Genomic DNA, 17,998 nt, shown 5'->3' with positions numbered 1-17,998 from the left:
GACAGTTTGAAGCCATTCCCCCTCATCCTGTCACTCCAGGTCCTTGTAAATAGCGTCTCTCCATCTTTCTTGCAGGTTCCCTGCAGGCTCTGGAAGGCCACTATCAGGTCACCCTGAAGCTTTTCCAGTGGTGCTTTGACAGGTCTGTGGGAGCTGCAAAGCTCTGGGTGGCACAGGAGAGCTGAGGGCACAGGGACACCCAGGGTCAGAAGAAAAAGCACTCAGAATTTAAAGTTTTCACAGAATTTCCCCCCCTCACAAGGACATCACCTGCAGCTCCTGCCAGCCTGGGGAGCAGAGAGGACTGATGTGTCCAGAGAATGGTGAAGGTGGCAAAGAGGGCCAGAAAGTTGCATCACAGAACCTTGGAATGGTCTGAGCTGGAAGGAACTTTAAAGCTCATCCAGTTCCAGGGGGAGGGACACCTTCCACTAGACCGAGCCCTCTCCAACCTGGCCATGTCCAGCTGGTGTTTTCTGGAGATGATGCAGGAACAAGAACACATCCATGAGGAAAATTAAGTATCACCAATCTCCTTGGAGTTCCTGCTCTCTCCTCACTCCTCACAGCCAAGAGCAGAGCCCAGCCTGCTGAACACCTCCACGCAGAACGTCGGGACGTGGGGAGTTTTGTTTGTTGGCCTCCCTAACACACACTGTAATTAAACTGTTGATTACTAAACAGTTTAAATATATGACAGACAATGCAGTTAAAGCCTACAGTTAGGTCAATATGTGATTTAGATTTGCCATTTAAAAACTCTCATTTAAATTTTGCATACATTAATCACTACCATACTTCAATGTTCTGATATCCACCTGACTACACTATTAAAATAAAACTTGCTGCCCCAGGGAAATCCTACTTATTCTTAATTGTTTCGAGGCTTTGATGGGCTTTTAATCTAAGATTAATTTATGCAATTTTAAATAACTCTTCTTATGATTAATAAGCTCGAAAATTAAAAGGAGTCTAAAGCAATTATAATGAGCATTTGGTCATAACCTCATTAGGAGAAGGAGTGAAGGATACAGCTCTGGAATTCTTACAAGACTACAATTTAAGGTTACTTTCAGAGGAGTCAAACATAGTTCTTGAAATTGCAAAGGCAGATTAGCCTAGGTCAGCCTTAGAACTATGGCTACCTAGATTAGCACAGTAATGATTTTATCCCTCTGATGATATGCAAGATAGTGAAAAGATGACACAAAACATATCAAACAAAGATAAATGGATAACACAACCAAGCACTGAAGCCTGGGAGTTATAGTCCCTGTTTATCTTTTTGGGGTTTTTTTGAGAAGGATTCTTTTTGCAGGGTTTTTTTTCCTTATTATTTATCTATTTGTAGATTAACTTTTACTGAAGCACTTTTCCTTTTTATATGCTGAAGTTAACTGCAAGGGATTTTCAGCTCATTTAGTTTTGTTGAGGCACCAAAACTCTCCTGCAACTCACAGAATTTGTCTTCGAACGACAAGAGTCCCCAGGCCTAATGGATGGACCAAGAGGAAGAACAGCTTAACTTAAACCTCAACCCCTTAAACTGAAGAGCAGCTGTCTCCATGAACTCACATTTTTAAACAGCAATAAAAATCCTTCTATTATGATTCAAGTCCTTTTTTCCAACCTTCTTCTGAAGTTTTGGATGGCTGGTGGCCCCAAAAACTGACCTAAGAGATCCCATGTGCACTTTGACTGGTGTGTCCAGCTGGCAACTCATCACCAAAGAGCCAAGAGGGAATTTTCCAGCTCCGATCAGGAGGAATCATAACAGCTCCACTCCACAGCACGGACCTGACTTCAACCCCCTCTTACTGCAAGACCCCACGGGTGCATCCATGGATGGGTCTGCTATTTGTTCCCTTCCTGTTTTATACCAGTCTTAAATTTCCTACACACTTCTGGGTTTGGCTGTGGCACAGAGGAGTCTATTTGCCCATCTGCAGATCATTCTTTCCACAGCAGTTTTGCTTTTGATATTTGCTGTTGAATCGATAACCGTCCTTGGCACTCCTCGTGGTGCTCAGCGAAGGAAAACGAGCCAACTCCCAGCAAAGGTACTTCGTTCTCTTATGACTCTTAAAAAAAACCTAAAGCAACCAAAATATAATTGGAGCTTTACTTCTGCAAGTGCTGCTGAGGTTAAGAAGAGCTGGAGAAGAGGAATCGGGAGAGTGGCCCAAGGCTGATGGAGTATGTCAACATTAGCAAGCTGTTGACAGCGGGAGCAGATCTGCTGAGGGAAATGGTTGGTGCAACGTTTCAGGGATGGAAGAGGTTTCACTTTGGACCAGCCCTGGTCTGGTCTGTGGGCCCAGCGCCCATTAGTAGCTGGATGTCATTAGGTGTGTGCCTGGAGCACATCTTCTGGTGTGGTTTCATTTGAAATCCATTCAATTCATGAGCTTCAAGGCCTGCCTGTGATGAGAGTGAAAGTGTGGGGGCTCTGAGAAAGCAAGGGATTCACACCAGAAAGGCACACCCGACCTGAACTCTAATGCTGATGGAGATGCACCTGCAGAAGTGTCCTCAGCTCATGAGAGCACAGGAATAGTCTCAAAAACACCAGAGCTCATCAGGAATTAAAAGCTGATATAGCAAAAATTAAAAGCTGGTACAGTATTTCCTTCAAATAGGAACTAAATGTTCCCCTGGACTGGGCAAGAAAACAATTGTTTTCTCCAAGTTTTGAGACACTGATTTCTCCTGACAGGAAAAAATAATTACAAAGCAAATTACTAAGCTGAAGTAAACTGAAACAATCTCCTAAATGTTTTTCACCCAAAGCTTGGAGTAGAAAACGCTGTGTGCGTACACACACACACACATATAACAACAATTAACAAAAGCAAGAAACCCCAGAAAATTACGTGGCTGGAAGCAAAAAAGGGAGAATGAAACAGCCCATACTTTGTTAGTGGTTTTGTGACAAAGTTTCTGCAAATGAACAAGTTGTTTTTGAAAGTACCTGTACAATCATCCTGCATTCTGTGGCACCATCCCTGCACAAAACACCATCCCTGTGTTTGCCAGGTTTGGTAAAGGGACTAAATAAAGCATTAAATGATCAAGATGAACGTGCTGCCAAGTCCCCTCGTCTGAGGAGTGAAGGAAGCTCAGGTACGACCCGACATCGGAATGAACGCGCTGAAAATACAGAGAAGGCAAAATACATCACCACTAGTTGGCTTGGGAGGAAAAAAAAATAAATTCCTTTGAATCTCTCCCAAGGTCACTGAAAAAATGACCAAGCCCACGAACACCATTTCCATTCTCGGAGCTGGATTTTAACACAACCGGGAGCCTTTTCCTGGTGGAAACTCGTCTCTCCCTAGTCCCGATTTACACCAGCAGAGTGTTTACCCCAGCCTTTCCCATTAAATCCGAGCAGGCAGATGCACATTTATGGGACAATGAACTTTTCCACGGCTGCCGCTCGCTGTGTTTTGGAATTAGGGGCTGGATAAACCCGCGCATTCCCGGGGTGGGAGCGCGAGCAGCCGGCTCCGGAGGGGAGGCCGCAGCTTTGGAAAAAAAAAAAAAAATAGAGGGGGGAAAAAAAAAATAATCGTGTTTAATTTAAAAATTAGAAACTGGAGCAGGCTGTGAGCGCAGAGAGGTTGATTGAAACAAAATTTAAATTCCTGTCAAGCCCATTTAAACACAGGGGCCCTTCATAGGCAATTAGCTGCTCCCTGTGAAGGCTGAGCAAGCCCGGGCCTGGTCACTGTGAGGCGCCGAGAAAAATTAACTAAAATCAGGCGCTATGAAATATTTAGCCTCCCAGTTTATCACAGGGGTTTGGAAGTGTAAACAAGACAAAAATCGATTCCTCGGTGCCCTCCAATCAATCCCCCAAAATGGCGAGGGCATCTGTTTCTGCTCAATTTTGTTTACTCTGGCAGATTTGCCTTAATTGCGGTTGTTTATCTCCCGTTGTCCCCGGGGCCCTAATCTCCCGATTACTAATACTTAACACTCATTTCACATCTAAAGCTACTTCTAATCCTCAACAGGTTTCTGGGGCTCTTAAAATTATTGAGAGGAGGGAGATGCCGAGCTCTTTGTGAGAGGCGCATTTTCCGACCCCGCGACCAGCTGGGCCCAATCGTCACCAGGGATGGCGGCAACAAAGGTGCTAAAAGGCTCTTTCACAGGCACCGAGGCTCCGGTGGGAATTCCAGGGAGAAAAAGGAGCTTTGATGGGAAGCAAAAAAAAAAAAATATCCACCCTGAATGAGGGGGCTCCAACAGTCCGGCCAAATAAAGTTACTGTCATAATCAAACGCTGTCAATCACAATGAAAATCCAATTAAAAAGAATCTTCCAGCGCGGCCCTCTCAAGGAGAAAAATGTCCCCTATTTATATGCGGGGGTTTTCTTTTTGTCAACCGCACAAATTAGAAAGTCGTATTAATTGATTTTTTACTACTCTAGGCCCTGATCCTCCAGCTGAATTTCTGCGGATGGAGGAATCAAGCGGCACAAATCTGATTAAGGGATTTGAGGCATAATGCACACAGGTCACTAAGAAGCCATATCTCTATCTCCTGCTTTATACTCCGCTTATTCATAGGCAATTATTACTCTTATTTAATACTGCAGGAGTGTCCTGAGGTGCTAATCGGACTAGAGACCCACAAGTAGCTGGTACTGCACAAGCACCAGCCTTTTTAATCTATGCAGAGGGTCTGAATACATTTAAAATACCAATTTCATTATACAAATCCTACCTAGATTTCAACAGTTGCCTCTTAGAGCAAATTCTTTGACGAATTTGGAGTGAATAGAAAGGACAATATGCTGGGAATTAAAGATATGGCTCTTAGTTTGGAACTGTTCAAGGATTTATTTATATATATATTTTTAAATAAATACGTAGGGAAGACAGCTGACATAAAAACATCAACAAGGCAAAGGCACAACTTCTCAACACACAGTAATTGAAAGATTTGCAATTCTGCTACCAAAATGAGTGAGATGTAAATATTTGTCCCTGTGCCTGGAGAACTAGGGAACCACCAGAAGTGCCAAATGAAACATTTGCTCAAATTAAACTGCAAAGCCCAGGAGACTCGAGCAACCAAAAATATTAACTGTATCACTCTAAGCTGTTGCCAGTTTGTTTTTGTCCAATTTCCTCAGATTTTCGACACTTCTTCGAGCCAACCCAAGTTATTCCTGTCCACATTTCACTGGGAAGTGCCAGAACACCGTGCAGCTTTAGGGCACGTTAGAAAGTCAGCTGTTCATGTCTGCTGTAAAAATTTGGTGATCCCACGAGCAGGGGGTGTGCAGAAGGCAGGGAAAGGAGACAACACCTTCAAACCTCACCACTCCCACTTAACCTTGTCACCATCTTAGTCTTCTGTAATTGCTGGATTTAGTGACACTGATAGGATGTATCTCTCCATTTCAAGAGCTGATTTCTCAAGTGACAAAGAACTCATACCCCTAAGGATAGAGATGGTTTTTTAACCCCTTTTTTTTGAAAGATAAAGGGGGAAGGATCCCTGACACACCTTTCCCAATTTCAGCTCAGTGGGGAACAGCTCGAGCAACGCTGCCACCTGAAAGAATTCATATATTTTTCTCTTAAGGTCCCTTGAGCAAGGAAAATAATGAACACACAGTGACAGGAGCATCCTGAGCCCTGGTGTGAAATCCTTGCATCAATGGAGTCAATATAAATTTTGATATTGCCTCCAAAGAATCCAGGATCTGATCCAGAACTCCTTGTCCACTGTATGTCTGAACTGACAGACTGAAGACACGGTTTAATATTTATCATATACATTTAATGGCTGAACTCTATGATCTCAAAAGCCTTTTCCAACCTAAATGATTCTATATTTACAACAGCTAAAACTTGGTTCTGTACTTTTTTGCCTTGGGAAATCAGGAGAGAGCCCTTTCCTTCACATCTGGCATGTGTTTGGTGTCTGTCAGAATTTCTCCTTGTCATGGAATGAATAACTGGGATCCTTGTGACAAAGGAGAGCCTTAAATGTTTGCAAACAGAGCCATTCATCACAGGTCCAAACATGGACCTGTGAATGGTCCCTACCTGGTGAGAAGTGCTACTGCCCAGACCCTCTAGAACACAACTAATTAAAATATACCTACTTAAAATATAGCAATTTAAAATACAGCTACTTTTTTAATTTCCTGCACTTGTTTGAGATGGAGGAACAGAGAGGCAGAACCCATTTTTGAGAACCTGTAACATTTTGACATGTATCTTAACACATTTAAATACACAAACTATTTATGTGAAAAAGCTCCCATTACAGCTAATAAGATCAGGGTGCCTGGTCTAAAGCCATTCCTGGAATGGAGAGAGGGATTTCTGGATGCACAGGAATGGAAAATATCAAAATTGCATTAGGCATTAAAATAATAACACTTAAAAAAGGTTTTCCAGCAGGTTTTGACACAGATGATGTACAATTTATAACACAACCTTCTAAATGAACACAACACTGACAAAAAAAGCACCAGTAATTTAAATTAAAAAAAAAAAAAAAAGAGAAAAGCTCATAGTTATGTTTAAAATTCGGAGACTTGAACAAAAATTATTAGATCTGTGCAAAAGTAATCAAGTGCAGGAGGTGACTGCATCCTTGGCCTACAGCTTTGCCTTTCTCAGCCCAATCTTTCCTTGAGAAATCCAAGCAGCATCCTAAAGACTGGGAAAGCAGAATGGAATAAGTGCCACATCCCTGACTTTTGGTACTTCAAACACAATTTCTTGTCTTTTAAATAGCCAGATGCAGCACGATAGAGTTCAATGCTGCACTGACAACAATAACAAAAAAAACAACCTCACCAAGAGACTTCCCCAATTCTGAAAATCATGTCCAATCTGCCAAGGAAAAGGCCAAGCTTCCAGCTAAAGAAGAGATTTTAAACAATTACCAAAGCAGGGCAGTGATATCATAAAGGCAATTTCTGCGCTAGCTTGTTTTCTGCAACTCTCTTTGCCTCTGAACAGCTAGAACAGATAATAACTATTAGTAAATCAAACTCCTGCAATATCCAGCTGTGCCTCCCACATTTACATACAGATAGAATGGGTATATGTTTTTAATATGTATGTGATCCGTACTTTTACCACAGCTGAAGTGCACGCTACAAAGGAGGAGGAGAATGGGAATGGAATCAGCATGAGATAATAAAGTGGCCTAGATAAAGTATTAGCCAGCGATTGATCTCAAACAGGGGATGTTGCTTCTCTCTGACCTGATTACTTACTATGCATAGATTCCATTAAATAGAGCTTAGAATGGAAAGCTTCGGGAAAATACCGTAAATAAAGTCACATCCCAGCTCCTGAGCCAGCCCAGCCCCTGGATGCCAGCCTGGAGTTTAAACCTCACCCAGGCTGCCACATCTCCACTGCTAAATATACACATTTCTCTGCAAGCCAGGCCTGGGATGCCAGAAAACTCCATGTTTTACACACAAAAAAAAAATGGAAGCTCACGGTGAAAAAAATATCTTTATACAGAAGAATTGTTGAGATTTTCATCTTGGAAGGGGAGAGGGAGAGAAGAGAGAGGAACATGCAAAGATGCTGTGCAGCCTTCCCTGTGCTAATACAGGAATATATTCAATTTAATTGACTCTATGCCCTTCTCTAAAGAGGGAACAAACTGGGGATAAAAGAGCAGCACCTTAGAATAAGTTTAGAGTAGGATTAGAACAACCACTGGTAAATTCTAAAGGCTGTTCCTTTCCCTGGATGGACAAATCTCTCATTACTTGCTGAATTATTTTTTTTTTCACTCCTGTGGAACAAGTCTGTTAATTTGAAATACTTTGAAACAATGAGTTGATTATGTATATACAGAGAAAACTCCGTGATATCTTGTTTTGGGGATGAGTACATGGAAGAAAGGCCAGTGAGTGAATAAATAAATAGTAAAATAAATCAATACATGAACCCAATCTGGGCCAGCTCTTATGGAAACCTGGTGTTCATCCTGCACGTGGATTCCTTTATGCAGGAATTTCACACAGGCTCAGCTTTGGCCCTATTTTCTGACAAAATTGTGACTTTTGTAAGAAAAGGACTTCTAAGCCAGAGAGGGTAAATCCATCCCTGTGCCACCCCGTGGCTCCGGTGGAGTTGCCACTCTGGCACTCCAGGTATTGTCAGGCAGCTCTTAAAAAATGCATTTAACAATTCCCTGATCATCAGGAGAGTAGAAAAAGATTGATGCTCTGCTCCCTTCGTTTTGCTTTCAGTCTTTAATTATACCAAACTGGTCACAAAATAGCGACTTCCAGGATGGTTGGAGTCCGTAGGGGAGGCAGCTTTGGTTGGAGCTCACGATGGTTATGGGTTATACCTTTTATCCTTGCTGGTACATTGCTTTTAAATAAAAAAAACAAACCCAAAATTCAATGAACAAGGGGGAATCCTACCCTAATTTAAGTCAGTGATAAGCTGACCTTGAAGATCCAGGATTTCACTGGCAGTATCTGCATCACTCTACCCACTCCATATATCCTCCAGTATTTACATCACTCTGTTCACTGCATCCATCCACCAGAACCACATGGAGGCTTCAGGGATGGATGACAAGAAATTAGAAGGATCCTGTGGTGAGAAATTCTAGAATTCAGAGGATATTTGTGTTCAAGGAATGACTGGATGTGGCACTCACTGCTCTGGTCTGGGTGATAAGGGGGTGATGGGTCAGTCTTGGGAGGTCTTTTCCAAACTAAATGATTTTGTGATATTTAACAGCTTTTCTTCTGGCCCTGTTTATTAATTATGTGGCCCTGATTATGAATCAATGCGTAAATTATTACATTTTAAATTTAAGTGGATGTATATAAATTAATTTATACACACCCATGTATGTATAGATATACTGTGTTTATCTGTGTGTTACAGGCATAACATGCTAATGTACATATGCATGTGAGTTTTATAAATAAAAAAAGACTGGGGAAGGGCAAGAACATAAATGGTTGGACTGGTGAGCAAGTCCTGAGCTAACAGTGAGAGTGGTATGGAAAGCACAGGATGCTGGGAGCCCATGAAGATGGAAAAGGGAATTTAGGGCAGTGATGAGGGTCTTGCAGGCAAGGACTGGGTCACTGCTTTATTTCAGCAGCACTTTCCCTCCTATTTTACTACTTGTTGTTACAAGTTCCTTTATCACTGAATAGCAAGCAGAACAAAGGGGGGGGAAATGCATTAAACAAAAGATTTTGTTTAAAAAGTAGAAACGCTTATTTTTATTATTTTCTTTTTTTTTTTTTTCCCTTCTAGAGCTGCTGGAATTTCGAAATTATTTTACAAAACACCTCCTTAAAAGGGGGACTAGCACACTCCAGGGCATGTAGTTGTAAAGATAAATCTGTGCACTTCCCTGGTACTGCAGGCACTCACCCTTTGGCCTCGTTTTTATGGCTCTACACCCTGGAGTGGTGTTATTGCTTCCAAACATACATATATACTTATGGGGGTCTGTGGATCTGCAGATGTTTTATTTATAAGTGGCAGGCCTATTGCATCACCCAAACGTGCATTTACAAACAGATAGAGGTTTTTATGAACCCCCATTCCATTGTTTTAATAGCTGAGCCACCCAGCCATGGCAGAATAGTGCACGAGGTAAATGTGTCTACATCTCCAGAACCTGCTCCAAGTTTTCTCAGATGTGACTAACTGCAAGAATTTTCCCAACCATCAAAAGTTAATAAAAAAAAAAAAAAAAAAAAAAAGACAAAAATCAGGCAGGGTGGGTGAGCCCTTGGTAGGAGGCACCACCCCAAAGTGGAGGGGCTCTGAGTAACCTGAAGCCTCATTTTACCGAGGTGTTTTAAGTAGGTACCTGACTGCAAATGTGGATCTGGTGAAGTTAATATCCCTAAAATTAGATTCACAGTTAAATACTTCCCTAACCAGGATCTCAGCTGAGACTAGGATTGTGAGATACCTGCCCCAGGGCATCTTCAGAGATTAGCCTTTAACTAGAGAATAGCTGCAACAGAAACACTTGTTTATTCTACTTGCAGCTCCCAGCGTGGAAGCACGAAATGAGAGGATGCACAAGTGTCTTTATCTTGTTAAAATCCATTAGAACTACTCCTACATTCAAGTTATTCCTGTGCTAAAATTATTCCTAGATACTTCATCCCCAGAAAATATGATGATTTTCCATAAGGCTCCAAGTCACAGGAAGCAGCACACGAAGAAAAGTAATGACATTTAAAAATCAAAGATATTCGATGTGAGTCAGAGGGGATTATGACTCTTAGCTACAATATAAATTGCTGTAAATATTTGTAGTAATTGCTTGATATGGTGTTTTTCTAGCTGCTTAAAAACAGTCAAAACAGCACTAAATGCACAGCCACAAGGGACCAGCTTGAGAGCAGGTAGCCTGTTATTGCCTCCCTGAAAAAAATGACAATTACCAGCAAAAAAAAAGTGGTCTCTGAGCTCAGATTCCAACACTGAGAACCCTCCCATGGACAGAGCACAGCCAAATATTAACTCAATCTTCTGCAGCCAATATAATTTCATTTTCCATGAATCTAAGTGAAAACAGCAGCTCCTGCATTTAATTAAAATAACACTATTTTGACCATATCCTCTGTTTTCTTCACATTTTGAAAGGTTAAGATGGCAAGTGCTGACAAAGAGTGACCTACATTAAGCTCTAATCCCTGGACATACAAACTGAGGGAAAAAAAAGGGTATTAAGCATCAAAATGGTTTTGATTGAAACTCGATACTGGCTGTGAAAGTTCTCTGTGAGCTCCCCAAATCACAAGTGAACAGCAAAATACCCAACAGCTTCAGCGGAATCATAATTCCACCTTTGGTTTGGGTGACCTCTGTAAATATGGAACTGCTTCACAAGCCAGAAAGAGTTTAGATTTAAATCTGTACATACTGAAAAATGCAGGGAAAAATGGACACACTTCTATACAAATGAATAAAAAGTATTCACAGATTGAAGTGAAAATTGAGTTTTCACTTACCATTAAATCTTCAGGTGCTGGTCTTTCCTTTGGCTGCTTCTTCATGCTGTGTCATACAACACAATAAATATAAAATAAAAGCAACTGCTCATTTATTCTACATGTGTAAATATTGAGTTATCTTTTATATCTCTTTTATCACAGAGTGAAATTCAAGGTATTTTTAAATGTTATCAGGTGCTGATGGAAGACTGGCCAAAATATATATGGATTTTTCCCTCCCTCCCAGCCTTCCCTTGTGGGATAGAGGATGTTTGTAACCATGAAAAGTGTATAAATACAGAGATCACTGAAATCCAGTCAGCTCAGAAGGCACAGGGAGAGCTGATTCCCATTTTTCTGGGGATTATGACACAAAGAATTATCCAAACAGGTGGGAGACTCAACTCCACCACTGAACAGCTTCGGGAGCAAACAACAACACCCTGGGGTTTCTACCTTCATTTTTTCCCATTTATTTCCATCACCCTGCAGGGTGATAGTTCATTACCCAGCATTAACCTGTTTATAAGATCATGTTTCTCATCCAAACAGTCCTAGTTTTCCATGCAACAGGTGCAATTAGCTCCTGAAGGCTGTGCTGAGCTGCATGGAGGAACACAATAACGTGGCACAGAGGTGACCATCAGGAGCTGCCTACTGACTAATTGGATTGAATCCAAGCAGCCAGGGTTTATGGCATAACTGGCATAAAGTCTGGGATGCTGCTCACTTGACATCCCTCATGGTTATTAGCAACTGATTGCTTAAATAATATACACTTTCATATTATTTGCTTTTTGTAAGCAGTAATTCCTCCCACTGCAAAGCACAGCTAATATAACATCATATAGAAAATACTGGGTGATTTGTGCCGTAAATTGGAGATATTAAGGACACAATTTACCTTCCAAATAACTACAAGCCCCTCAAATAATCAAGTACCACAAGCTGTCTGAGGTAGCAGTTTAATCTGACAGTCCAAAGTAGCTGTGTCCCCGGGGGAAACAAGGCTATTAACCACCATCAGTTATGCTTCAGGTTGACATCTGTGGAAATTTTAACACAGGTTATCCCTCCCTCTGCCTCAATTTTTTTTTTTTTTTTTTTTAAAAGGCCTGTCATCAATTTTTGGGGGGGAGGATCCAAACGTGGAGCTCCACACGCAGCGGTTGTGCTGCAGAACCCTCCGAACAGCCCCGGCCTCTGTAAGCTGAAACTATTGAAAACTGAGGCCTCTCTTACACAAACTTTAATTATTTAGTTCCTTTAATTAACCGATCATCAGACTGCTTTTTGTGCCTGGATTTGTTACAGGCCTGACAGGTACTATCTCCTGTATCATCCAGTCCAAATTCAGAGTTATTGGGTCACTCTCGCTGCAGCGGCCCCAAAAAATGGTAGAAACCCCCAAATGTGCAGAGCCCAACCTATAGCTCTGTGTGGGGCTTGGAGGAGGACACATCCCTGGAGCAGGACACATCCCTGGAGCAGGACACATCCCTGGGGCAGGATTCCCTCTCCCACACACCGGGATGGCTCCATCTCATTTAGCACAGCTGAGCATCCAGCCCTGGCTGTGCACAGTCACAGAAAAGACCCTTCTCCCTCAAACACATCCCATTTTTTACAAAATTCAAGCTTATTTCTCAGCTGTACATAAATGCCTGCCCTTTATTTATTTTCTTTTCAGGGCAGTGTAAAGGCTAAAAAGGGATTTTTTCCCTTCACTTTGCTTCTTTTGGATGTCTTACCCTCAGGATTTGTATCCTCTAGTCACTCAAGAACCGTATTCTTTATTCTACAACCTCCTCCTCTCCCCAATTCTCCTTTAATTTAAAAGGTTTTCAATGAACTATTCAGTTTTAAGGACAGAAAATATACCCAGTGGTGTGTTTTAAACCACGACTCTCAGTAAAAATTACTTACTGAGAAGCCAATGAATTCATCAAGGCCTCTTGCCTTCTTAAATATCCAGGCAATTTTACAAGAAATATTTCTAAAAGCACTGACTGATGATATTATACACGAGTTTTTGCTGAGTCTTTCCCCCCACCTCGATGAATTCTTGGGAGTCTCAGCCCCCACGTTCAGGGCAGGGTTTATTAAAACAGGGATTAAAAAAAAAAAGGAAAAAAATAAAAAAATAACCCCCTTGTAAGTACTTTTACGACCCTTTGTGTAAATAACGTTTACATAATTTAAACAGTTTGCTCAGCTTTGCTGCCCCATCTGCCCAAGGCCCCCAAGTCCCTGTTCTCTGGGAAAGGATGCAAGGAAAGCCATAAGGTCTCGGGGAGCTGTGGAGTTAATGACATGTATCATTTACATCCAGGGCATGGCATGTTTGCAAACTGAGCTCACCATTGAGTGATGAAGTGTACAAATGGCTCCGAGAACTCCCCGGCTGGAAGGACCGGCGATTCCTGGCATTGCAGCGGAACAAGGAGCGCAGGCACCAGGCAAAAAAAGAGAATTTTTGTTGGTTTTTTGTGTTTGTTTTTTTTTTTTTTTTTAGGAGAGCGGTAAAACAGCGACAACAAACCAAAAAAAAAACCACCACAAAACACAAACCCACAAAAAAAACCCACCCCGAGGAATAATAACTGCAAAGCCCCCGTTTCACACCGAGAATTTGAGGGAGGAAGGTACAAATTCTTCGGAGAAACGTGTTATAAAACACTGAATTTCAACTAATGAGTATTACACAATGGGTAAAAACATGTGGAAAGACACTGAGGGGAGGTGAAAAAAGGACAATGATAGCCACAGGGTAAAAAGGAAGGTAGGGAAAGTGTAAATGAGAAATTAATGATTATTTAAGTAACACACAAATGGTCTTGTAATTAACAAAGAGCTGTGAAATTATTCTTGTGTTGACCTTTGTTTCTTTCCCTGCATTCGCTATTTATTTACACTCATGTTTATTTACACTTATTCATTTTAGAGCCTGTCCTCATATGCTGTCTGGGCAGGATTGAAAAGGCAAAAGAATTTTTAAAAGCAAAAAAATTTACCAGGCTAGCGGTAGAAAACAACCAGCCAGTATTCAGGAAAGAGAAAAAAAAAAAAAAAAGAGAATTAAGAGCATAAGAGAGAGGGGGAAAAAAAAAAAAAAAAGGCTTCCAAACAGGGAACAAACAACAGCACCATTTGCAAAGAAGGGCTTTACGAATTTAGGAGTTTTTCCAAGAATGACAGAGAGCTCCACTGTGTTTATAGTGTAACAGCTCAGGATGTAATGAAATTACACTGCAGAGTACTTTAACAGTGTCATCTCATTAGACCTACAGTTGGAACAAGAGAGCCACATAAAACACGCAGCTGCAAATGACTCCATTCTCATCTATTCTCATTTGCTATTAAAAATACCTTTCGGCGTCTTTTTCCCTCCCTGACATCCCTCCACAAAGTACCCTGCAAAGTATGATACATGCACCTATTTAAATTAACAAAGGAATGACTTATTTTAATCTCACTGTGCTTTGGAGTGCTTTGGCCATTTGGATGAGCAATATATCATTACATACAACCTTCCAGCGCTGCAGGCAAGAAACTCGGAGCGTGCAGCATTTGGTGGGAGCCAAACAATTTCTCTAGCACACAACTGTGTCAAATGCATGCATGTATTCATTATGGGGAAGGCGAGGAAATAGCTTTGATGTAGTGGAAAAAAGAAGATGATAAAAGCACCTCTGCAATGTGTGTGCCATTATCAATGGTGGCAGATAGACACGACTGCAGAGCCTCCTATGTGATTAGTAAATATACATATAATTGCTGTGGCCAATTATCAGAAAAATGAGATCGGTAATTACAAGACAGAAAATTAACTAGAACTCTTATTAAGGCTTTGTTTCCAATTCGAACAATTGGAAACTGCTGGAAAATACAATTCAATCAAAAGTAACTGAGGAGGAAAAGGAGAAGCCAAAATTGCTTTACAATTTTCAAAGACTTCTATTAAATACAGGGAGCTGTTTGATAGAACATGCCCAAATTCTCTTTGAACTCAGACAGGGTGAAGGAGAGGTTATTGTTTCCAAACTTATAAATGACAGCAATAAGAGGAGGGTTTGTGCTGGAGAGTGGAAGCAACACGAGGAAATCAGCAGTGCAATTAAACTTTCTCCACTTCAAAGAACTAAATTATCCAGATTAATACAGAAATTGCCAGCCTTGCTCATGTGGAGCCCAGTAGGCTTTGCCTCTCCCCACCACATCCTTTTCTCCTGCCCAGCTCAGCCTTTCTGGGCTCCCACCTGAATCCACCGGGATGGACCCAAAGCAGGAGAGGTGGGAAATACTCCGGGCACATATCACAGCCCATGGGAGGCCGTTCCCTGGGGAACTGGCTCAGCCCAGCAATCCATCCCTGCTGGTTATTTTAAGTAAAATGCAAGTGAGGAGCTGGTTCCAAGGCAAACATGCCCATGACAGGGCTGCCAGCTTGGCTGGGCCGTGCTGGGGATCGGGATGGGCAGCCGGCACTTCACACTCATTTGGGAGGTGATAATTTCTGCATTCACAGGAGATGACAGACCCATAATCGAGTGAAACCTCATTATGAGAGGGGAGGAGAAGCTGCTGAGCTGCTCTGAAGCCACCAGCATCCTGCTTTGGTTATCCAAACCCTATGGGTTCACGCAGGCAAAGGGGAGAAGCAGCTCCAACATCAGCACAAAACCCTGGACCACACAGCTCCTGTCCTGCAGCACAGGCAGAGACAAGGGGCTCCTGCCTGACAAAATTTCACCTGGATGAAAGTAAATGATAAATCCTGTTTTTCTCCTTTTTGGGGGCACATTTTTTCTGTTCAGTGCAGGTATTTCCACCCCATGCTGGGCTACTGGAGCCCTGTTGGCCACAGCCGTGCCTCAGTTGGTTTGCTCTTGGGAGCTCAGGAAGAGATTGTGGGTGGAAGGGTGGACATGAACACTCACTGGATCTCGGTATGGAAACAAGATGCTTTAATCCCAAGGATTTTAGACTGGGTACACTCAATTTGAAAGCCTTTTGGGAGGTTCAAGGAGGTCAAGGCTGGATCTCGAGGACACCTCCCACTGGACGACGTTGCTCAAGTATCAGGATCTGCAAATACATCCTATATTGTATCCTGAGGTTCCCCAGATGTTGTCTGACACTCAAAGAGATGGGAATATAAGGAAATAAAGCAAAGCTACATTTCTCTACCAAGCAATACAGTCACATGTGATGTAACCACAGGGAATGTCCAGCTGCACTCTCATGACCTGCCTTATTTTCCCCACCTGCCCTATGAAAGCACACTGAAGAGGGACAGAAAGTAAAACCCCAAGATTTTAAGGGAGAGAAGAACAGAGGTACTCAATTTTAACTGGGAAATGGTTCTTCCATTCTCAGTAACTGCTGTATCTTTCGACCAGTATCATGAAGTCCTCGATACTGGGGATGGTGCTAAAATGGTAGCAAAGACACAAACAGTTGTAAGGGTCAATGTACCATTATTCCCAAGCTTCCCTAAGCATCCAAGCAACATTTCCATAACTGGGATCTGCTGCAGGAGAAGACAAGATCAGCCTCTGCTTTCTCCAAACCAGCCCAACTGTGCACACAGAGCGAGACCGGGGAAGGGCAAGAGGAAAAAAGTTTGAGTGATGCCTTTGCCTTGTGAGTAATGAACAGTTCAAGGAGGTCAACCCATTACAACTGAAACCGTTTAATTATTAATTATGCACAATCTATGAGCAAAAGGACAAGTTCAGAATGTTTAATGTGTGGTAACTCCAACTGGACCCTCTCTTGGCATTTTGTTATTAGCACTTGTCAGCAAGGTGCTCAGGCAGAAAGGAAAAAGCACAGCGGCAGAAAATCTGAGCCAGCAGGAGGAGGGAGGGCTTTAAACTTCAAACACTGCCCCTAATATTTAATTTATAGAGTGCCAAGGCTCTGGGATAAACCTTATTGACTTCCATGGAGTCAGGGGAAGCCACATTATCTAAATGAAGACCTGAGAATGAGAATACCGAGCAATCCCTCCCAAATCCCTCTCTTTTGAAGGCAGCAATAACATTAGGGTCTGTATCTTGGTTTTTTTTCTGAACAAAGGAAGAGTGAGCCACCTAAGTGTGTCCAGAAGCCAACCAATCCTCTGGAACCTTTGCAATAAGAGCTTGAATTAGACATCCAAGCACTATCCTCACCTACTCTTCAAACCTACTATTTGAAAGGTCTCCTGCTCTGTTTGCTCTGCCCAAGCAGAGCAGAGGCAGAGATGCCACCGAAGCTCAGGAAATAAATAATGTCCAGCAAACACACAAATAAACACAGATAAGGCAACTTCCCCCTTTTTTTCTGTCCAGCTTGAAGGTTTACATGGATAAACTCAAGAAGCACATTCAACAGATACAGCTGGGAGCTGCTGATTTTTTGCAGAACATTCTCATGTCAACGAAATTTGGGGGTCTGCCAATATACACCTGAAGATCCCAGGCCTTACACACCTTCAGGGGTCTTACCCCCAACATATAATTTCTTGAGAACGAAATATTTTCTCAAAACAACTGGAAGGCTGAGATTTCTCACATCCTTTCTGAAGGAGAAAGCCCAGAACCTCCCTACTAGCAGGAAAATCAGCAAATTCAGCTTTCTCCCTAAAAACTTCAGGGTGGACACGGCAAAGCCCCCAACTAAAAACCCACATTCCTCCTCCTTCAAGAAAACCTCCAAACTGAGCAGAAAAAAGGAGGAAGGTGCCTTCTCCATCTTTGTGGGTTTGCTGGACACGATTTATTTCCAGCATCTCTGCTCAGCTCAGGGAGAGCAAACCCGCGGGACGACGGATGAGAGTCACCAACACATCCCTGGAGGAACCCTGTGGGGCACCAAAGCTTGGAATTCCCAGCGGGTCTGGGTGCAAACAGGTTTTATTCCCTCTCCTGTGCTGGCTCCCTGTCTGGGAAGGGTTAAATTTCCCCACTCCCCACGGCTCCTGCTGTTCTGCAGCGCTCGTGCAGAAGGAGCTGCCATG

The 17,998-nt window shown here is 42.3% G+C and overlaps 1 protein-coding gene across 3 annotated transcripts in view; it reads right to left on the bottom strand.

The window, feature by feature from the left end:
• Window positions 1-17,998, bottom strand: part of MAP2K5 (mitogen-activated protein kinase kinase 5) — a 127,388-nt gene that overhangs the window by 8,099 nt on the left and 101,291 nt on the right. For all 3 annotated transcript variants that reach the window (XM_051796902.1, XM_051796901.1, XM_051796903.1), the window contains 2 exons: window positions 13,354-13,415; window positions 11,011-11,056 (listed from right to left, as the gene is read on the bottom strand). In XM_051796902.1, coding sequence (XP_051652862.1) covers window positions 11,011-11,056; window positions 13,354-13,415 — 108 coding nt within the window. The remainder of the gene's footprint in view (window positions 1-11,010; window positions 11,057-13,353; window positions 13,416-17,998) is intronic.

Source organism: Manacus candei, unplaced genomic scaffold (genome assembly GCF_025592945.1).
Source record: "Manacus candei isolate 608988 ecotype Guabito, Panama unplaced genomic scaffold, ASM2559294v1 h1tg000046l, whole genome shotgun sequence".
Classification (NCBI taxonomy): domain Eukaryota; kingdom Metazoa; phylum Chordata; class Aves; order Passeriformes; family Pipridae; genus Manacus; species Manacus candei.
The sequence above is the reverse complement of the archived record's forward strand: the minus strand, read 5'-3'. Positions and strand labels throughout refer to the sequence as shown.